The sequence below is a fragment of the Rosa rugosa genome, chromosome 2 (assembly GCF_958449725.1).
Source record: "Rosa rugosa chromosome 2, drRosRugo1.1, whole genome shotgun sequence".
Taxonomy (NCBI): Eukaryota; Viridiplantae; Streptophyta; class Magnoliopsida; order Rosales; family Rosaceae; genus Rosa; species Rosa rugosa.
This window is the reverse complement of record NC_084821.1, coordinates 14,716,412-14,737,646: the sequence shown is the minus strand read 5'-3', so window position 1 is coordinate 14,737,646 and position 21,235 is coordinate 14,716,412. Positions and strand designations below refer to the sequence as shown.

The window sequence follows — 21,235 nt, the reverse complement described above, 5'->3', positions numbered from 1 at the left end:
CACGTCGCGCCATTTGTCTATATTAATTAAGTTGGAAAATGAAGCACAAACTCAACCTCAGGCTTCCTGGTGTGATTTGGGCCTCGAAACATAAATTCCCGTCCAACCTCAGATTTATGCGCAGCCTAATCTTCTTGTACTAAATCGGCCATAACTTTTTCTAAAAAAATGATATTGACGAGCCGTAAAAAAATCCATAAACTAGACATCTGAGGATTTCCACCAATATAAAGACAATCATTTGGTTCGTTCTGAGATGGTCCCAGTGCTCTGTCGAAGTTAACTGATCTGTACAGGCAGATTTGCTTCTTTTGCTTTTCAATCCCTCTTTTGCTTTTCTCCTTCTTTGCTCAAAATACCTATCAAACATAAAAACAACTAAATCAATCATAAAATAAGTTAAACTAACAAGGTAAATATGAGAATTAACAATAATAACGTCGCATTATTATGCTCCTATCAGTTTTCACGTGGGAAGGGAAATGAAAATTTTCAAGAACTTTTCTTTTCATTCCAATATTTGGTCACATAAGGAAAGTTACCGAGAAGTTGTTCAAATGTTTGTAAATAATGCAATAAAAATGTGTTATGAGTAATAAATGCAAAGAAAGAAGGGGGAAAAGTGATTCATTTAGGGTTTGGAATGAACACTTTCCCCTTATTTTTCCTTCCTTCAGGAAAGTATTTCTTTTCTTTTTGTATCCCAAACGCAAGAAATGAGCAAGTTTCCTTTCCTGATACTTACTTTCCTACCAATGTTTGAGAACGCCGGGAAGTAATCCGAAAGGGTGGTTCTAGTCAGACCTCCAACTTAAATATTTGGACCTCCATATATTTTTTTGGACTAAATACTTGTTACTCCTCAAACTTTTCCCTGAAAAACAGTTTAGTCCCTAGTCGTTTAAATTAAATTGGATAGTCCTTATTCTTTGCAAATCTCACCCAACAGGTTCAAAATGACTATTATATCCCTCACTTCCTTTTTTTATATTTTTTTTATTTTTCTCGCTTTTTTAATTTTATTTTACGTTTTCTGCTTAACTCTCTCTCTCTCTCTCTCTCTCTCTCTCTCTCCCTCTCTCCATCTTCCTCCGGAGGACGCAGCTATCGTCTACGACGGCGCTGCTAGGTCTCTCCCCGGCAATAAGGCCAAGACCAACTTCCTGGCGCCGTTGGACCAGAGGAGATCTCTCCCTCGACCTCAACATCTCCTCCGCCCACTTCGGCCGTCTGGTTGAGTTTCTCCACACCAACGTTTTGAACGACGTCGTTTCCCCAGCGTAGGAGTGCGGCAGCCATGCGAGCCCAACGTAGCAGCCAGGCAAGCATAGCAACCCCGCGCACAGCAGGCACGCGTGCACGCAGCACAGCCTCGTCACACCACTCTGCCTAACTCAGCCAAACCTCAGAGACCAATTCCACCATCTCCACCCAGCTCCGATCCCATTTCCAACAAGCATACCTAGCTCTACCGAGCTCTATTCCTAGCTTCGATCCCATACTCGCGGCTCTCGAAGCCTTGGACCTCAATCAACCTAATCAACTTCAATCGGAGCCCTAGACAGATCAAAATCCAAGCTCGGCGACGTAATTGGGCTGGGGCTTGGCGGTGAAGAAGGCGTAGTTTTGGGTGGAGTGGCCTATCGGAGAATGGGGCGAGGCCATCGCTGTGGAAGAGAAGAGGAAGAAGAGGCGGGTCACCGTTGGTGAGCGAGAGAGAGAAAGAGAGAGAGAGAGAGTAAAAAAAAAAAAAGATTAAATTTTGTTTAGTCCCTGTACTCTGACTATTTTCTTATTTCAGTCCCTGACATTTTTATTTAATCTGAAAAGTCCCTGAGGTCACAATTTCCATCTGATCGGTACACTCCATCCAATTGCTCCGTTTGTAGGCTGACATGGCATTAAAGTCAACGCCAACTCAGAGCCACATAAGCCTTTCCAATTGCGAAATGTCCATATTGTCCATGCCTTTTATTACTGTAATACCCCGAAAAATCCAAATTAAATTCCATGGATTTTTAGAAATGATTTCACGATAGTGGGAGCGAGTACGAGGCTCGGAGAAGTTGTGGAATTAGTTCGAACGATTTAATTTTCGAAAACGAACGTTATTTAGGGGGTCTCAAAAAGTGACTTTTATACGTTCAAAATTTGGGAAAACTTCCTTCATGAAAGTTGTAGAGCTCGTCGATACGATCGTGTGCATATGTGGAACGCAATATTCGGAGTTCGTATGAATAAGTTATGAATATTTGAAAATTGGGATTTTTCTATAAATAGGTGGACAATCTGATTTATTTCGGAAGGACGAAAGTTTCTCAAAATTGCATTTTGGTCCCTGGAACTCTCCGTTCTCTCCCCTCCCTACGCAGCCGACCCGGTCGACCCGACCCGGCCCTATCTGCCTTCTCCGGCGTCCACCGGCGACGACCCGGCCCTCTCCGAACTCGCCGCGACACACCCAGCCTCCTGGTAGCCTATCCTTGCTCCGCCGCTTCCCCAAGACCTGGATCGAAGCAACCCAGCCTCAGATCTGTGACCCGGAAAGAACTCCACTTTTCGGGCGTTCCCTCGGCCGATACTTCCCATTTTCGTGATCTCCTCTTCCTCCTGATCATCCCCATATAGGCCTTGCATGACGATTTTGGGTGTAGAGCGCTTGATCAAGGTTTGACTTTTAGACGGCTCTGATTCAATCTGGAATCAGATCAGACGCTCCGGATTAATCTAACTTCAAAGCTTGATCTAGGACGATCTAGGCCAAACCAGACTTAGCTCCAGGTATGAAAGTCGATCAACTTTTCATTTTGAACAAGTTTGTATTTGGTCACTTTGCCATCGGAGGTGGTTGACCGGCGTTGACCGCCACGTTGACCGCCGTCTGACCTCCGCTTGTGGCGGCGCGTCGGACCATATTTTGAGTTTTTATTATCTAGGCGATGATCTACGCATCCATACGAGCGTTTTGATATATCACAAGGTTATTTTAGAAAAAGTTGGTAAATAGTGGATTTACATTTTGACGTTACTATTTACAGTTTTTACGTTTTATCTTCGGTTTACGATCTGCGAAGATCAGACCATCGGTTTTACTTCAAATTTTAATATGTTGATCGTATGACTGTCCCGGTGACTTTGTGAGGTCACGGGCGAAGATCCGACCGTTGGATCTTCGTATAATTGAGAAATGGTGATTCGGAAGGCGATTCGTGAGAATCCGACCGTCGGATTTTCATATAATTTTATGGAGATGTTTGTTAGAGTGATTCAAGAAGATCTTACCGTTGGATCTTCGTGATAATTTTGGAGGATGATCCTAAAGGCGATCCGTGAGGATCCGACCGTTGGATCATCATTAAATTCAGATCCGACCGTTGGATCATCGTTTAATTTGAATCCGACCGTTGGATCATCATTATATTCAGATCTGACCGTTGGATCGTCGTTTAATTACATTTATGAGTTGTTGGCTAAGTTAAGATCATTATTGGATTAGGTTATCGACGGATTGATTTGGCGGACAATTCGGGAAAATTGTTGTTTTAGCTGTTAAGAAGACGCAGCTGGATTAGAGGTGAGTAAACCTCACGTGGTTCATATTACGAACCGAATAAATTTAATTACTTTATTTTTATCGCAATTGTGTGAAAATATTTGTGGAATAAATATTTGTTTTAAATCATATGGACTTGATCAACTACGGTCCATAGGTAAGTAAAATGATTTCATTTATACAAATGAATTTCACGGTTTTTATGCTTGAACTATAGTTGATATTAGTGGTCATCCCTGAGCGGATGATTATATATATATATATATATATATATATATATATATATATATATATATATATATTTATGTGGAATATATATAGTGGTTGATGTGTGATTGGTGTGATGAAATGATTGAGAATGGATTGGATATTATTCAAGCTATTAATCTCACATTTAATTGTTGAATAATGAAATGTTGATCATGTGGTGTGAAAGCTATTTTATATGCCCAAATGTGATTATGTGGAAATTATTTTAAGAAAAAAAGATTTGTCTTGAAATAATATGTCTCTTTATGTGGGTGTACATATACATATATACGATCTATAAATCATAAAGATTGTATTTTGTGAATTTGATTATGTCTGAGAAGTACAATTGTGAAGCCGAGTGATTTCTACAACCCCGTGCTTAAGTGAATTACTGGTAAATATGTTTTGGTGTTATGAGACGTTAAGCCTGGGCCCTAGTCCCTACAGATAGTGCACTATTATACTCTTAGGAAGGTTGCTTACTTTGAGTATACATACTTGGGTATAGTACGTTGGACCCTAGTATGCTGCGGCTTTCCCGTACTTTGGGTATAGTACGTTGGACCCTAGTACGTGGATTTGTGATTTGTTACCAGTCAACCTGGCTTACTCGTGCTTTGGGTATAGTACGTTGGACCCTAGCACTTGTATTTATGATTTGTTACCAGTTAATCAGAAAATTCACTAAAAAGAGAAGTGTACTGATATTATTCTGATCAAATATCTATCTGTGATATATTGCTAATATGTGAAGGTGTTAGTGAAAAGAGAATCAAGCATGCTTTGTTTTAATGTTATTTCACATATTAATGTTGCAATATTTGTTGGTTGTGATCAGTCAAATGTTGAGTTTTAAAAGAAAGCATCGAGAATATACTTATATGTTTCTGTGATTTTTGGAGTTATCTTGTGAGTGTGTTGATTGCTTACTTGAGTTATAATAAATATAATTGAATAAATCAACAGTTCTTTCTTGTTTACTCATACTGGCTGTCAAAAGCTTACCGGGTTTTGTGTTGTTGCAACTCCCGGTACACTATTCAAATTGTGTAGCGGGTAATCCTACAGGTCAGGAGAATCAGGGCAGTGATCGTGCGGTTTAGAGTATTAGTATTAGATTTATAGCATTTGTTTTGTGAGGAGAATTGTGCTCTCTTGAGCTTTATAATTTGTTTTGGTGAGAGTGTACTGTAATAAGTAGCTTGAGGATTTGGTTTATGTAATTATCGAGAGGTGTAATGTGCAGCTGATTTTGAGGAAAAAAAATTCTGAGATTATAAACAGGGTACTTGAGGTTCATGCTTCGAATATGAATTACTTAAATTCAGAATTCGGGGTGTGACAATTACGAGTGTTTAGGCAGACCTAAAATTCAAACCCCACACCTCCGTCGCCGAGAATCCCCTCTCCTACACTCTCTTCCCCAACCTCCTCTCCACTCTCCAACGCTGCTGAGTCCCTCACCAACTAGCTCCAGGACCTCGACTTGCTGCTCAGATCCACTGCGTCCCTCCATTGTTTGTCGCATCCGGGTTCCAGGTCGGATAAAGAGAATCTCAGCTTCTTTATCCGGGACCTCTTCACTCGACTGGAAATCGGCGGCATCGAGTTCAAGAAGAAGGCTCCGGAGTCTCTACTTCAGCTTCTCGAAGACGACCACAAGGTCGCCTGCTCGATAAGGTCGTCGATGGGATTCAATCGGCAACTCTAAAATGAATCCCTCGCTTTCTTCTTCTCCATCTTCTACTTCTTTAGGTTTCGCCGGCTCCTGGTTCTCCGGTGTGAAACAGTGTCAGTAGTTGTCGATGTCTGAAGATTTGATCTGGCGGGTTAGCATAGGCGCAGGAGAAGCCGAGTCTGATCTGGTACGGTGAAAATCTGGGTCGAACATCGATGGTTAGAGCGCCGGTGGTCTGGATAGAGGAACGACAGCAGGAGAAGATGTTGTGGTGGTCTTTGAGCGTTGGGTTTGCAGCTCGGCGATTGGTCTGGTATGGGTCTGAGTATGGATCAACCACTGGTTTGGAGACATTGGGTAAAAGATTGATGCTTTGAGCTCCATTTGCTATAGATTTTGCTCACTTGGGCCATTTTGGTGTTTCCGGAACTCTAAATTTAGAGAGATTGCTGACTTGGGTCCCTTTAAACTTCTGCAGGGCTTGTTTCGATGATGATGTCAAGGAGGGGGGCAAAGTTTGCTTGCAGTGTGGCACTACCTATGATGGTATCTCTTTTACTTGGATTTCTCTATTCTATGTTCATGTTTTAGAAGTTCAAATGATGGTATCTCTTTTACTTGGATTTCTCTATTCTATGTTCATGTTTTAGAAGTTCAAATCTGCTTGAGAGGGGTTGATGTGTTTTGTATGAAATAAATGCAATCGATGTTTAAATCTTCTTTGAAGAAGATGGGTCCGGTAGTAATTGAGGCTTGGTGTTGATTGTAATGGGATTGGTGGTTGGGCTCAGAGAGAGAGAGCTTGGTGGTGGTTATGGTGGTTTGGGTGTGAAGAAGAAGGTAGTAAGAAAAAAAAACAAGGGGGAATAAAAGAAATTAGAAGGGAGAAAAAGGAATAGAAAATAACATAGGGTTATATTGGACAATTTACAGGTTACATGGCATGCAAACTGAGGTGGCGTGACTTGGAGTGCCACATCAGCAACTTAACGGCCCAACTTGACGGAATCTTAACGGCGAGGACCTATTAGACGGAAATTATGAACTCAGAGATTTTTCAGATTAAATGAGAATGTCAAGGACTGAAATGAAAAAAGGGTCAGAGTATAAAGACTAAACATAATTTAATCCAAAAAAAAAAAAAGAGTGAAAAAAAAAGAGAGAAAAATAATAAAGAAAAAGGAAGTGAGGGGTATAAATGTCATTTTGGACCTGTTGTATGAGATTTGCAAAGAATAAGGACTATCCAGTTTAATTTAAAAGGCGAAGGACTAAACTGTTTTTCAGGGAAAAGTTGAGGAGTAACAAGTATTTAGTCCTATTTTTTAATTTTTGTTAGACTCTGTCAATGGTCGGCAGTACACTCTAGGTGGCATAAGATGACTGGTCGGCACTCGGCAGTTCCCTCTAGTCATCGCCTATTTTTAGAGAGTATTTTTAAATCAGATTTACGAGATTTCTGAAATGATTTCGAGATATTCTATCATGGGAGGATTTGAAACAGTTTTCGAGATGATTTACATCATGAGCTGAGATTTCAGTACTAGAGAATAATTAAGAGTGTTTTCACGAGTTTTGCACTGATTTTGAGATGCTCGTTTCAGTTTGCATTTAAAAGTATTTTTCTTGAAACCTTACTGCATGCCTTGTTTTTAATGAAAAAAAAATTGAGAAAGCATTATATATTTTGTTTTACCTTCATTACAATTACTTTTTTTTTTTTATTCACTCACTTTAATGGTTTTCTAATACTTTTCCTTAGGCTTTTCAGTTTTACTTGCCTAGTTTGCATATAGGTTGAGGTGGAGCGTTCGTAGGCATCGAGGCATAATGTCCACCGTACCAACTTCATCTTCATTGTAGGTTTCCCAGTTAACTCACTCGAACCTTATTTCAGTATTTCATTTAGATTGCTCTGATTACCAACATTTGTATAACTTTGTATTTTGAGTATATTTAAATTTATCGGAATTATTGGGGAGTTGGTTATGAATTGTGGGGAGCGAGTAGACTTCATGAGATAAAAATGGATATGATTATTGAGGAGTGTTAGAATGTTTTTACAGATTTTGGGTAGTCAATTTTTAAGAGTAATTTTGCCTGATTTTCGATAGAGTTATTTCGAAAGTGAATCCCACAAAGCCACTTATGATTTCAAGGTGAAATTCAGAGCAAGTCCTATCAGTAAATGATAAAGTTTTCTTTCCAAAGCTTTCCATTCCGCCGACCAAACGAGACCTAAGTGTTATTTGGACCGACGAATAGATAGAAACAAATAAATTTGATGGAAGGGTAGTTTATTGGTTAATTTACAAATTTGAAATGGAACTAGGCAGAAATAAATCTTTAGATAGAACATTGACATGAAAATGGAACTAGGCAAAGCCTTGTTTTCGACTCTCCCATAACTCCGTCGACCTCGAGAGACTATATATTGCCCTGCCCGCTGACTGCCCAAGCCGCCCGTTGGCACATGCCTCTATATTCCATTTGCACCCTCCACGTGTCTTTTATGAACCATAACCAAAAGAAAAGCAAGTTCAGAAGTCTATCCCTCTTTCTGCACCCCAAGAAAGAGAGAAAGAGCGTTTGCTTTGGTTTTGTTTCTGGGCATCCACTGGAGTAGGAGTAGAAGTAGAGTGGGCACTAGCCCTCTATTCAAATCGAGTGAGCCTCTTCTGCTTTGTGCTTTATGTGTTGTTTTTGTTCTAAAACATGAAATGTACTGTTTGGTTGCTCAGAAAATGCCAGAGAAAGTGGAAAACTTGTGGTATTCAATGAAATCCATTTTTTGTGATCTGCCGTGAAACTCAGTGTAGTTATAACCCTTTGGCTTAATGAGTTAGGGAACTTTCTCTGTACTGTGTTACTGTTTTCCTAAACCCTAAACCTTTTATCTGCATTTGTACCGTGTTTCCTTATTTGGTTGCTTTGAATGTTAGTTTAATCTGTATTTTGTATAGGGGAGAACGGAGAACAAGATCGTTTTCTATCTTTTCTATTTTCTTTGCAGCAGTTTTGATTTGTCTGACATATCATAACTGGATTTTGGTGAGCATCAGTCTGAATATTGTAACCAAGATATGGATATAGGTGAGTCTGATTCTATTTTAAGATGCCCTAAGTTTGGCTTTGGCGTTGCAAAAACAGCTTGTTTTACTTATCTTCTTATGTTGATGATTAGGAAAATTGCAACAAAATGTACGTCATCTGACTCATGTCTTTGAAGAGGCCTTCTTAGAGCAGAAAAGAGTCTTTTCAAAATCCAAAGCTCAAATAGATGAACTTAAGAAAAAGCTTGAGCAGACAAGATGCCAACAGAAAGAGCTCGAGGAAAAACTTGAGAAGAGTGAAGCTCAAAATGAAGATCTTCAGAAGAAGCATGATCACAGTGAAGCTCAGAGGAAAGAACTTATGAAAAGGCATGAAAAGAGTGAAGCTAATAAGAAAGAGCTCCGGAAAAAGATTGTGCATAGTGAAGCTGATATGAAAGCGCTTCTGAAAAAGCTTGAGTATATTGAGGCTCAGAAAAAAGAGCATGAGAGAACTGAAAAAGCTCAAAAGGAAGAACTTGATAAAAAATTGCTTCAGCAGAGTGAGACTCAAAAAAAGAAATTGGTATTCTTATATATTCTTCTCATAACTCAAATTTAAATAAAGTATCTTTTGTTTGTTGGGAATTATAGTGGCTTAGTTACTTTTCACATAAGTATGAGCTAATGCTATGCTTTTTGTTTTGTTTTTTTTTTTTTTTCTCGCAGCAACTTATGTTCAGCTTGGATGATAATAAGGCTATTAAAAAGCTGTTCGAGGAAAAGGTTTGTATTCCATTTTTTGGCAAAACTATGTGATTATGATAAATCAACCTTATATGAATGAATTTTTAGAATTTTAGTTTTGATAACTGACTTGCAAAGTTGCAAGGCAGAAAAAGAATGAGAAGCTTGATGGGGAATTGAATGAGTTGCGCAACCATCATAATCTCCTGCTTGAACTAAAGGATGCTGTTCTGAATAAGTTAAAGAAGAAGGAAGAAGAGTTGATCAATGTACGAACAGACCTTCTTAGAGAAAGAAGCCTTTTTAAAATCTGAAGCTCTAAAGAATGATCTTAAGAAAACGCTAGGGGAGAGTGAATCTGAAAGAAATGAACTTCAAAAAAAGCATGATCATTGTGAAGCTCAGAAGAAAGATCTTCTGAAAAAGGATGATCAGATTGAAGCCGAACTTCAGGAGGCTCGTCAAGAGTTCATCAATGTATGTAAACAAAAGGTTTTCAATTTCTGTATATGTGTTTATTCCATACTATTGTATGAAAATACAAGAAGCTTACACTATACATGGATTTAAAGGTATGAATATCCTGAAACAAAGGGAATGACAATACTTTACAATTTCAATCTAGGAGAGGGCTTAATTAGGGATATGGAAGAATCAATTAGGCTGAACCAATGGGAGGGTTGATAGTATTGTGTTTGTTTGTGTGGATTTTGCTTTTTGGACTATGTATCTGTAATTTATTTTGGATTGAATATTGGTACTTAACTAGTATCGTACTGGTTTTCTGTTATTACTCTTAACATGATACATAGGCTTTGGAAATTTAGTCTGCGATTATTCCATGTTTTCAGCACTTTAAACATCAGGCTTTGTTCCCCAAATACCATTTTCTTTTCCAATTACAATTTCCTGTCTAACATATTTTTTATTTTTTATTTCTTTTTTGGTTTTGATATCTTGAACTGTTACTTGATATATAATTGGATGGAGGATTCGTGTCCAAGCCTTAGTTTTATCTCAGTGGGATAATGTCTTTTCATTTGGTGGGATCATAACTTATGGGCAGTGCAGGGACTAGGGGGATTAAACTTCTGTACTACAATTGGCGTGAAGAGAATGGGAGAGCTTGACAACAAACCATTTCAAACTTCATGCAAGAGACAATATTCTAAAAAAGAAGCAGATGACAAGGCAGCAACACTATATTCTCAGTGGGAGGGCTACCTCAGGGATCCAAATTGGTATCCATTCACAACTAGCATGGATTCTTATGGAAATTCTAAGGTATGTAGATATATGTATGTAACTTGTAATTCCCAATTAGACCATTGAAGCTTTATCTTTTAGAGTACCACTGTTAACGAGTCCATGTTCTGTAGCTCCTGCCATACCAATTCTACTTTTAGTGAGTGCATGGTTTCAATGAAAGAATTATTCATGTCTTTTCTGCAAATACAAGCTAGCGCATTTGTTATCAAAGAGATATTTCTGTGATCAATCCTTTGAACCTGCAATCTTCATGTATCCCCTGTGGCTCATTGTTAACTTTTATTCTTCTTTTGCACTGCACCGTCAATCTATGGTACTGGTCTTTTATAACAGGGAGCCTTTCTTCTTCTTTTTATTTTTTATTAATATCTATTCAACCATCGAGTCCAAATCCATGCATTTTTTTCTTCTCAATTTCCATTTGGGTTTGCTAACTGGGATATTTTGGATGTGGGTACAAGCAAACTATCAACGAAGAAGATGAAAAATTGAAACAGTTAAAGGTCTGCAATCTTGATATCGAAGTATACAAGGCTGTGACAACTGCCTTGGTGGAATTGAATAGCTATAATACCAATGGTAGGACTCCAATAGCAGAATTATGGAATTTTAAAGAAGGGAGGAAGGCAACAGTGAAAGAGGGAATATCGTATGTACTGAACCAATTGAAACTGCTGAGAAAGAGGGTTGGTAAAATGTTGTCAGAACAAAAGGTTTGTTTCTATTTATGTTGTTGAAACTAGGAAGTTTCATTGAATACAAATGAGTCGGAAAATATTGTTTAATTGGAACAGCAGCTTGATATGAAGAAGAAAAAAACGGATGATGGGACTAATGAAATTCAAAAGAAGTTAGAGGAGAAGGAAGCTGAGTTGAAAGATTTAAAAGCTGAGTTAGAATATTCAGAAGAGCTCAACTCTACACTATTTGTCAAGGAGCGTGAAAGTAACGATGAACTGCAGGATGCTCGCAAGGAGTTAATCAGGGTATGTTTAAGAAAGGTTCTAAATCTCTGGCTGATGTTCATTCATTGCATGATTGTGTGCTTAGATACAAGATGCTTGCATCTATGTACCAAAAGGGCACGGAGTTCTCTATTTTTTCAAATGAGGGTTGATAATGTGGTGAATAGACTGGTACAGATCCAGAACTTGTATAATTTCCAGAACCAGTTTAAGTCCAGTCTTTAACCTGTAACTTTCTGCCTAGCAGGAACTGGTGGATGGCGGTTTTATTGGCGTGAAGAGAATGGGAGAGCTTGACATCACCCCTTTTGCAACTGCATGCAAGAGAGATAATTATATGCTAGAACCAGAGGTGTGGCAGGATTGTATTAGTGATCCAAGCTGGTATCCTTTTAAACCAATCGAGGATGAATTTGGAAATCGGAAGGTATAATATATACAAAACTAATCAAGCACACCCAATAATCAAAAGCTAGACTACCATTTTTTGATGACACGTTCATTTGTTGTTGCGCTATGCTCTATTGGATGTGGTGCAGGAAATTCTTGATGTAGAAGATGAAAAATTGAAGAGTATAAAGGGCAACGATGGAGTGTACAAGGCAGTTGTGACTGCCTTGATGGAACTGAAGGACTACAATTCGAGTGGTATGTATGTAACAGAAGAACTATGGAACTTTCAGAAAGGGAGGAGGGCAACACTACAAGAGGGATTATCATATATACTATTGAACTGGAGACCTCTGAAAAGGAAAAGAAAAATTTGACTCATCGGCAGTTGGAATTTAGCAGGGCAAACATTAAGAATCGTCCTAAAGACTCAGATGTAGCTTCAAATATTTGATATGCTGGGTGTTGGTTATGCTCGAGGTTTTGTTAGTTAAGTTGGTTATTTGTTTTTGTTATTTGTTTTTGTTTTGAAAAAGAAAGGGGAGCAGTTGATATCAGCTTTTTGATGTTTCAAATTGTCCGTACATCCCTTGTTATTATGAGTTCTTTGTTTTTACAAAAAAAAAAGGATTCATACACCAGCCTTTGAAAACCAAACTATGCATTATGGACGAAGTGCAAGTACAAAATTTACAATGATAAAATCCGGAAACCAGAACATTATTACAAAGTAGTTTCTTTCAGAAGCCATGGTTGATGTGATAACTTCCTTGAGAAGCTTAATCTGTAGTACGATCACATCAATCACTTCAACTGTTTACAGTAGCTAGCAAGGCGCTTCCTTCCCACGGAAGCTCAAGCTTTCCTCTTCCTTCTTCCTTTATAATCTCAATACTGCAGTAGCTTCTTCTCCCCACACAAGGCACAGAGGAAAAGAAGAAAATGGACGTGGATATGATCAAAGCTTGTCGAGAAGGTAAGTAGACTCAGATTGTTAGTTTCCAGCAGTATTCAATGAGTTCAATTCATTTATTTTCTATCCCTTAATTTTAATTGTGTGGTAGCTAGCTTACTTCACTTCATGAATTGTTGGTTAGAAGCACGAAAATTGCAACAAGCTGTAAGTGAGATGAAGATGTTGTTAGAGGATCGAGAGATACCCGAAACAGAAGTGGAAGTTCGAAAGAAACATCTTGAGCTGCTTATGCAACAACATTGCCAACAAATAGTACGTATTCATATATTATTCTTAGTTTTCAGTCTTACTCTGGTGTTAAATTGTTTTCTACTTAGCAATATGAGCATATAATTGTCTCTGCCTTACTCTTTCAGGTTGAGAGGGCAAGTGAAGAGGGCTTGCGGTTGAAAAAAGAAGCAGAGGTTTGTTTAATATTCCTTAATAATCTGGTCCTTACTAATAATGAAACTAGATAGCAGGCTAGGAGATTCATCATATACTTGGGTACTCATTATTTGATAATACTTAGTTTTGCTGATTAACTGGCAATGGTATCAGAAACTCGAGGGAAAATGTAATGCTATATCTGGAAAAAAAGAAGACTGAGGGGAACGAGCTAGACAAACGGCGCGTGCTGAAAGTGGAAAACTTTGGATGTATAATTTCCTAATAGGAAACTTTCGGAGTAGCCATCTTGCACTCAGCAAGCTAATTTTTAATATGTAAATGACAATAACTGTAAGATAATAGGAAGCTAAGCTTGATCAAGCCAACTGAAACTTATTGGCTAAGAGTGCCCTGAAGTATGTATGTTTTGTGACCTGACTGAAATGGCAGATGGTTTCTATGGGTACATGTCAATCTCAACTAGTTTAACCAGATATTATTAGACTTTCTGCGCATGAGGATCAAATTCTGTAACTTTATTAATTCATGAATATAGGCATACAGTGCCGATGCGTCTGTACAAAGATAAAAGTTTTGATTGACATCGAAATTGGGAATAAGATTAGCAATCACCAAATTTTATGCAAGTCTGGTTCAGGCTCCTTCTTCCTCCATGTCACTGAAGTAGAGCTCATCAGCAAACACTTCAACCTGCTCCGAAGTCCATCCAAGCCTGTGGCATCTGCCCTTGGAGCAATCACTGTACCCAACACTGTACTGCTGGCTCTCTGTCATGAAGAGTTGTTCTTGGAAGTCCTGCATCAAATCTTCAGTCAACTTTCTCTTCTCAACCTCAAATTGGTTCTTGCATAGTTCCAAGCTCTTCTGGCTCTGCTCCAACTCAGATTGGCACTTGGACAAGTCCTTTTGAACCTCCTTTAAATCCTTCAAGGTCAAATCTCGCTCCTTATAAGCCAAGTCTCGCTCCTTGGAGACCAGGTCTTTCTCCTTAAAGGCCAGGTCTCGCTCTTTCGTCAAATTCTGGATAGTGGCATCGGACCAGTCCATATAAGTGCCAACCTGCAGAACACAAGTACAAACCAAACCCAATATTCACCTAACTTAGAACAACAACCGTATGGTCCTTTTGGATTGATGAAATTAAACGATTCAACTTGAATTTTAAAAACAGAAGCCACCATTCATAAGAGGTGATTCCAAATCTCCGGGATTTAGTTAACATAATATCTAGAGTTCTATTACAAGCCATAAGATTTGAGTGAGAAGGAAAAGAGTTGAAGACATGAATTTGCAAAATGGGTTCAGTTAGTTTCTTTCAAATGTATCTACTTTCTTCAATTCATTCTAGTGCTTACTTTGTCTCCACAACAAATCCTTATCAAGCCATTGAACTACATAATATCAACTAAACCTATGTTCCCAATTAAACAGGCTTCTATTAATAATGTAAAGGGAGTTGAACAAAACAAACAGGGTTTTGTATGTAATTTAACTTACAGAAGCACAATGCTGGGAGAGCTCAGCTCTGAGATTCACAGGGCTTACTAAACCTCCCCTCAAAAATGTGGCTTGGGGCGGTGGTGGTGCCATCACAGAGGTTCTTGGGGCACCAACCTGAGGTGGGTTTGCTGGTTTTCTATCAGGCTTGTTTTTAGGAGAAGGAACAAGACAAAACAAACATGAGGATTGATGTAAGAAACAGATGAAGAGAACTAAGCACAAGGCACAATGGAAAAGGATGAAACTTTAATTACCAGGGTGCCCAGCCGCTTCTTGGGGAATTTACCGCCGGTTGATTTCCGAGCAGTTTGAGCTGACTTGGTTGGAAACATTTCGGATTTCTTCTCAGATATGAAGTGGATACTGAACAGTAGTCAGAAGAACTGGCCAGGGTGCAGAGATTTTAATTCATGTGAAACCAGTTCCTCTCATAAAGAGTCGTTCAATAATTACAACATTCCACCGGATTGGATTTTACTTTTGACTATTCACCAAAAAAAAAAAAAATTTTACTTTTGATTGTTTTAGTTAGAAATACCGGTGTATTCATTAGTTCATTATCTTCATTTCACTCGAAAAACTTGTCCGGTTGTCCATAACAATTTTTTTTTTTTAGAAAATTAAATGAGAAATTTTATATACTCCCACCCTACATCGATTATTTTTGAAAAATTAAAATCACTATTTTACCCTTCTTGAAAACTTTTTAATTTTTGAGATAATTCTTCCCGACTTAATAATACACTAGATGTCAAACACGCTGTATAGATGCGGTTGTTCTTTCATAGAATGTGGAGAAAATTGCTCAACTTTTTTTTGTTTTTTATTTTTATTTTTTTTAATTTCTTTTCTTTTTAATTTATTTTGGATATGGACTTTTTTGTCCTTCTCGAATATTTCAGTTCAAATTTGAGGAATATTTTTGTAAAAGAAATTCTGTTTTGGTTGACAAGCACTTTTTTTTTTTTTTTTTAGGGGAACGGAAGACTAATCCATTGATATAAAATCATACGACCTCACTCGATCAAACATGAAGGGTACAAACACCCCTCATATTTCAATCATTGCTTAAGTAGTGCATTGACTGCACATTAAAAATGACTACTAGCCTAGACTATTGCGCCTTGAACATTAAGAAGCTACAACACCAAAAAATCAGTACATCCGCCTAAGACCCTCATGGTGTACATTGATCATTGGGCACATTGTAATGTCCTAGAGAAACAAGGTATACAAGGCCAAGGCCCACTGCACCCACCCGTAAAAGAGGGAGCCTTATTAGACAAAAATAAATAACAAAAAAAAAGAAGTTGGGCCCAAAGCAAAGCCCAGACCCAAAAGCACTCAAACCCTAGCCAACTCCAAGCTGCAGCAGCCACCACGCCTCCACCACGGTTACAAGACTCTAGCTACCGCCACGAGTAGCCGTCGGCCACCATCCACTCCTCCATTATCGCCAGCACGCCGACAAGAAGCACAACCTCCCCCAAAACACCTTCTCCCCGCATGGTTCCGAAGCACATATCAGATCGGAGAACTTCTATCCAAAAGAGCCCGTCGAAACCCCACCTCACACTATCCTGCCAGCCGCCGCCGATCAAGGGACAGAATGCCGGTACCACCAGGCTGCTCCCGCGAAAGCCTCTAAGCGATCAGAAGACGCAGGACCAACACAAGGCTTGCAAGCTCGTCAAGGTTCGAGCCATGCCGCCGCAACAACAGTTGAGACAGCCATCAAAAAATGTCCCCACTCGGCTGCACTCACCGCTCACCGACAAGGCTAAAAGCCTGGCACGGCACGGGAGGCGCCGGACGAGAGCCTCCAAGCTTACCCAAAGAAACCCTAGCCGCCCTCTTCTTGAGAGAGAGAGAGAGAGAGCTCTAAGTTACAAAGACAAGCACTTTTCTCTTAATAATAGTATAGATATGTAAAACACAATTGAAAAAAAAAAAATGATTTGTAATAGTTTATTTATACCATAGCTTTGAAATTCTATGAACATGAGGCTTTGCATATCAGTCATTCACAAACGAGTCAATTAAACGAGGTTTCTATCAAATTTGCTAATTTTTTTTATTAATTAGACTACTATATTGGGACATAGAGTTATACTATTGAAAAGAGTCAAAAGACATTCTATGTTCATGATCTCTTAGAGCTGAAAAATAATTACATGCTCTAAGATCAAAAGGGTTGGCCTTCAAAAACAATTTTTTTATGAGTTGTGTATTAATAAAACAGGGATGTGTATATATAATTACTCTATGATGTCAGTGAAGATTAAACATTTTACATTCACGATATTAATTATTTCAAATAACCAATATGTCACAACTAACAACAATATCATCATATATAATTTTGTGTTTTTTCATGTGTAATGTATTAGGGTATTGAGCCTGTGTGAGGTTGGATAAACTTCTATAAGTCTTCTATGACGTTTCTAGTTTATTGCCTATACCACAATTGCGTGATTGACAACTGATTACTAGTTGAATGATTTATTTTCCGTAGGAGGCGAGGTTTTTTTATTCTTGTATAGACTCGCTTAAATATGAGTGTCCCAGTGATCCTTAATGATTTGTTTTAGCTTAGGTAGGTTACTCTGGATTTTCTTGCTGGATTTCTTATGTAAGTTTTGGTAGACTACAGCTCTTTCTGTTGTTGATCTATGAAATCAATTTCTATTCAAAAAAAGAAAAAGAAAAAAACCAATTGAAGCACACACCTATTCCGTAAAGACGTAAAGATTAATTATAGGAAGGAACAAGTAGCCATTTTTTATTGGAAAAATGTCCAAATACCCTAATTTTAGAAAAATTATTTCCACTTCCCCCACTAAATTTATGGGTTTCCCCATTACTCATAAGATAATTGATTGGACACAAACAACCCGGATTACTCTTGTCTAGGGTTTGAGTATTTCTGCTCGTCCGGCGGTGCTCGAGATCGGTGCGGGTTTGCCTCGCCGCTAATAGGCTACTGTCAGACGAGTGTTTGAATGCTATTTACTCGGCGAGTCCTAGAGAGAGGTTTTTTGGCTCAAGGTTTGGATGGGTGGCTAGGTGGTGAGTACCAGACGAAAGCTCCAGGCGTGGTGGTTGCGTTGTGCAGGGATGGCAGGTTTCAGCATGGGTTCTGCAGATCTGGGCAGCGTGGTTCTAAAGGGCTGTGCGGTGGTGAAGATCTGGATGATCAGGGCAGTGGCATGGATTCTGGAAAGTTGTGCAGCGAAGTAGGCCAAGTGTTCTGGGAGGTGGTGAGTCGTATATATTCTGGGTTCGGGCCGGCGCGGCATGGTTGGGGCTTGCTCCAGCAATCCTGCTGGGCCTTGCGTTTTTTGGGCTTCTACTCTTTGAGCTACTGGGCTTTTAATTTGGACTAGGGCTTTTGCCCTTGGCCCAACCGTATGTTTTTAGTTTTTGTCTAACTACAATAATTTCCTTATATTAGGAACTTAGATCTCTAGCGCCTCCAGCGTAGTACCAAAAGAGGATCTCCTCTACCTCTATGTATCTGATTGTATAATGAGTAGGTATACTTCTATCTACCACTGTGGGTGCTACCGCCATCTTCTTGTCTGTCTATAAATGACAGCGGAAGTGTATGTAACGGCCTATTCTGACTTGTGATGAATATACTATTTCGCCCTGTGGGCTTGATTCAAAAAATAAGATAATTGATTGCATGTGTTCCCTAACACCAATTAAGCTCTTTTTTTTTTATTATTTATTTTTGGGCGCACTCTCCCTTTGTCACATAGAGATAAAGTAAGAGAGAGAGATCACCGGAGATTTTGCCGAAACGTTACCTGACTTGGAGAGGACACACGTCCTATTTTTTAGACTAATTTCATAATTTTAAACGTAAAATGTCAAAAACAGATAGCCCAGAAATCCTCAGTGGCTTTTATCAGTCCTCCTCGATCATTCTAGCTAGTTCACATAATATATATGGAGATGGGAAAAAGGAAGAGGGGATCAGATGAGAAAACGAAGACTCCCATGCAGATGGAGGGCGAATACCGTGTGGCCCTGGCTGCTTACAATAAGTTACAGCGTGAACATCAACAGTATACTACATATTATCAAAAAGGTAATTCAGCTAGCAACACTCAGATTCTTTATTTCCAGCTTCCATGTTAATCAAATGATGAAAAAAACGACTTTCAAATTGTTAAGGTAATTAGTTTAATTCGTTTTTCATGTTGTTAGAAGCACAAAAAATACAACAAACTTCAAGCGACTGCCGCGAAATATGGTTCTTAGAGAATCATGTGAAACCAAATCTCTTTCTACTGGAAGCTGAAAAGAAAGCGCTTCAGCAGCGTGTGCAACAATAATTCCAGCAACTGGTAATCTAAATCCCTAAAATTAATATTGATGTTCCCAAATGAATATATTTTGTTCCTACTTTGAATCATACTGTGCATTGTTCTTTAAGCTTGATAGGCCTTCTCCAAGGAGAAGATCGAAGGCACTCTTGTGGTGTTACGGTTGGACGAAGAAGCACAGGTTTGTTTGTTTAATCAGTTGAATCGGTTAGTCAAATAACGGCTTATATTGATATGATCAAATAGTATTGAGTTGAATTAAGTTTCTAGTGATATATTGGAAATGGCAGAGACTTCGCAGGGAATTCAATGTCAAATGAGGTAAGAAACTTGATGGGAACAAACCAGGCACTGGAGCTGGAGATTGAGCCTTGTTAGCTAGGGATGAAAGCTATAATATCTTTCTAGGAAGCTTTTTGAGTAGCTCCTTTGAATAGGCATCTCAGGCCGGTATTGATATTGCCATGTAGCCTTGTTTTTCCAGGACGGTAGCATGAGAACTTTGTTAAAAAGCAATCAAAAATTAACAGCGTAAGCCATAAGGTTTGCTTGCTTCTATATGGAACTGCATGGCCTTAGTCACTTGTATATTCATTCTTATCATGGTGTGCCTTATGTGTCTGCTTAGCATATCCTGCAATCATAAGAAAAACATCACGTATAGCTCCGTTGCTTATTAATTTCATCAAATATGCCGGAATGAAGATGGCTTTCTCAATACAATGGAATAAAAAGAAAAATATAGAAGCATCATATTGATTAGCCAACTAAACATATAACAAGCTAGTGAAGATAGAATATAGTCTAAAGCAGAAAAACACCGAAAAAACCGCCCTGTCATCAAAGGATTAAAGAACGAAACAATGGCAAAATGATCACACCTCAAAAAGTAGAACAAACAGAGTAAACTGGAACATTGCTTATAAATTCAAATCCAAGTACAATCTAGGCTAATTTAAACCTATGACAGAAGATGGAAAGAACAGGAAAAGAAATGCTAACATACAGCATATCAGATAGCTAGCTACAACTACCTTAAACTCTTCAGTTAGCAAAACTTATATTATCTCAGTTGCAAAATAACTGCAATATATATCAAATGTAGTAGAGGTCAGTCTCTCATTTCAATAAAAAGTTCAATACTGTCAAAGCAGACAATACTGGAATGGGGTTTCACTTATCTTCACTCGATCTATTTAAGCCAATGGTTTTTTCCAAGGCTTGTGACTACACTTGCACTCACAATAGTTCTTGCTTTATGCTTGTTAGCATACACCAGTTGTAAATAAAGATGTCTATTATCAGTAAAAATCTAACATAGACATCCAAATTCGCAACTCAAACAATGAACTTGATGAATAAACATCTGAATGCAGTTCAAAATATCACTCAAAACGACAAGGACTCTGTTTTGAATCCGACCTCCCTTGTTAAAACAAAGATAAATGAGACTCCTTCACATTTCACACAAACTACTTTCTGCCAAAAACAAAAATAAAAAATAAAAAATAAACATAACCTAGACATTGAGACAACCAATTAAGTTTCTATGAACCTCCATGGACATTGATGCCTAGGGAATCTTTTCAGAATGCTGGCGACAAACCTCTTTTATAAGAGATCTCAAAATTAAATCAACCACGTTCAAGAAGGAATCAGTAGATCCAATGGTGACTAGATGATTTTGTGAAATAGTAGGATCTCCTCATCCACACCGGGGATAGTTTAGAATGACTTATCTATGCTCTTGTATATAGCAAATACAAATGAGACCATAAAACAGTTGCAAAAAGGATACCTTCTCAACCTTCTCCTCCACCGACAAGAAGAAGTATGAGAGAGATCTGAATAAGAGAGAGGGGCATTTAGTGTTTGCCGATAGATAAAACATTCACTAATCCAATGGCTAGACCAGATCATCAGAAATTGAGAAAGCACATATAGATGCAATAAAAACAATGCTGCTCAGTACTGCACATACATGCAGTTAAAGCATTTTCTGTATGCAGTTAAAGCATTTGGGTGGTTAATGTGATAAAATAATCATATATACACCTTGTTGTTTTACTAGTGGCCTTTTGGGAGATTTATTTTAGTGACAGTGGGATGTGAATGACAATCTACAGTATAAGAACTCTCATGAAGAAGG

At 38.5% G+C, this 21,235-nt stretch overlaps 3 protein-coding genes across 8 annotated transcripts; 2 read left to right on the top strand and 1 right to left on the bottom strand.

Moving 5' to 3' along the window:
- Nucleotides 1-7,985: 7,985 nt before the first annotated feature.
- LOC133734197 (factor of DNA methylation 3-like) lies at nucleotides 7,986-12,263 on the top strand. Of its 5 annotated transcripts, XM_062161835.1 has the most exons (10): nucleotides 7,989-8,150; nucleotides 8,447-8,576; nucleotides 8,668-9,101; nucleotides 9,245-9,301; nucleotides 9,412-9,739; nucleotides 10,334-10,546; nucleotides 10,993-11,244; nucleotides 11,326-11,517; nucleotides 11,744-11,923; nucleotides 12,036-12,263. In XM_062161835.1, the coding sequence occupies exons 5-10, from the start codon at nucleotides 9,530-9,532 to the stop codon at nucleotides 12,261-12,263; spliced, it is 1,275 nt and encodes a 424-aa protein (XP_062017819.1). In that variant the 5' UTR covers nucleotides 7,989-8,150; nucleotides 8,447-8,576; nucleotides 8,668-9,101; nucleotides 9,245-9,301; nucleotides 9,412-9,529. The 5 variants fall into 5 exon arrangements, with proteins under 5 accessions (XP_062017821.1, XP_062017819.1, XP_062017818.1 ...); XM_062161837.1 differs by having other exon boundaries at nucleotides 7,986-8,576; nucleotides 11,329-11,517; XM_062161834.1 differs by having other exon boundaries at nucleotides 7,989-8,576.
- Nucleotides 8,567-9,334, top strand: LOC133730409 (uncharacterized). Its single transcript, XM_062158008.1, has 3 exons — nucleotides 8,567-8,576; nucleotides 8,668-9,101; nucleotides 9,245-9,334. The coding sequence occupies exons 1-3, from the start codon at nucleotides 8,567-8,569 to the stop codon at nucleotides 9,332-9,334; spliced, it is 534 nt and encodes a 177-aa protein (XP_062013992.1).
- Nucleotides 12,264-12,401: 138 nt separating the features above from the next.
- Nucleotides 12,402-15,153, bottom strand: LOC133734199 (uncharacterized). Of its 2 annotated transcripts, XR_009858137.1 has the most exons (5): nucleotides 15,007-15,153; nucleotides 14,750-14,896; nucleotides 13,865-14,311; nucleotides 12,960-13,004; nucleotides 12,402-12,850 (listed from the first exon to the last, which is right to left on the bottom strand). XR_009858137.1 is itself a non-coding variant. In XM_062161839.1 (3 exons), the coding sequence occupies exons 1-3, from the start codon at nucleotides 15,082-15,084 to the stop codon at nucleotides 13,886-13,888; spliced, it is 651 nt and encodes a 216-aa protein (XP_062017823.1). In that variant the 5' UTR covers nucleotides 15,085-15,153; the 3' UTR covers nucleotides 13,742-13,885. The 2 variants fall into 2 exon arrangements, 1 of the variants encoding a protein (XP_062017823.1); XM_062161839.1 differs by lacking the exons at nucleotides 12,402-12,850; nucleotides 12,960-13,004 and having other exon boundaries at nucleotides 13,742-14,311.
- Between the last annotated feature and the right edge of the window lie 6,082 nt (nucleotides 15,154-21,235).

What these genes read in the sequence shown, in the direction of transcription:
- LOC133730409 (XM_062158008.1), top strand. An exon ending in AGACTCAAAAAAAGAAATTG is followed by an intron (nt 9,102 to 9,244) that starts GTATTCTTATAT and finishes TTTTTCTCGCAG; the next exon opens with CAACTTATGTTCAGCTTGGA.
- LOC133734197 (XM_062161835.1), top strand. Translation starts at nt 9,530, where the DNA reads ATGTACGAACAGACCTTCTTAGAGAAAGAAGCCTTTTTAAAATCTGAA. An exon ending in ATTCTTATGGAAATTCTAAG is followed by an intron (nt 10,547 to 10,992) that starts GTATGTAGATAT and finishes TGTGGGTACAAG; the next exon opens with CAAACTATCAACGAAGAAGA. An exon ending in ATGAATTTGGAAATCGGAAG is followed by an intron (nt 11,924 to 12,035) that starts GTATAATATATA and finishes GATGTGGTGCAG; the next exon opens with GAAATTCTTGATGTAGAAGA.
- LOC133734199 (XM_062161839.1), bottom strand. Translation starts at nt 15,084, where the DNA reads ATGTTTCCAACCAAGTCAGCTCAAACTGCTCGGAAATCAACCGGCGGT. An exon ending in AGAAGCGGCTGGGCACCCTG is followed by an intron (nt 14,897 to 15,006) that starts GTAATTAAAGTT and finishes CCTAAAAACAAG; the next exon opens with CCTGATAGAAAACCAGCAAA. An exon ending in TCTCCCAGCATTGTGCTTCT is followed by an intron (nt 14,312 to 14,749) that starts GTAAGTTAAATT and finishes TGTGTTCTGCAG; the next exon opens with GTTGGCACTTATATGGACTG.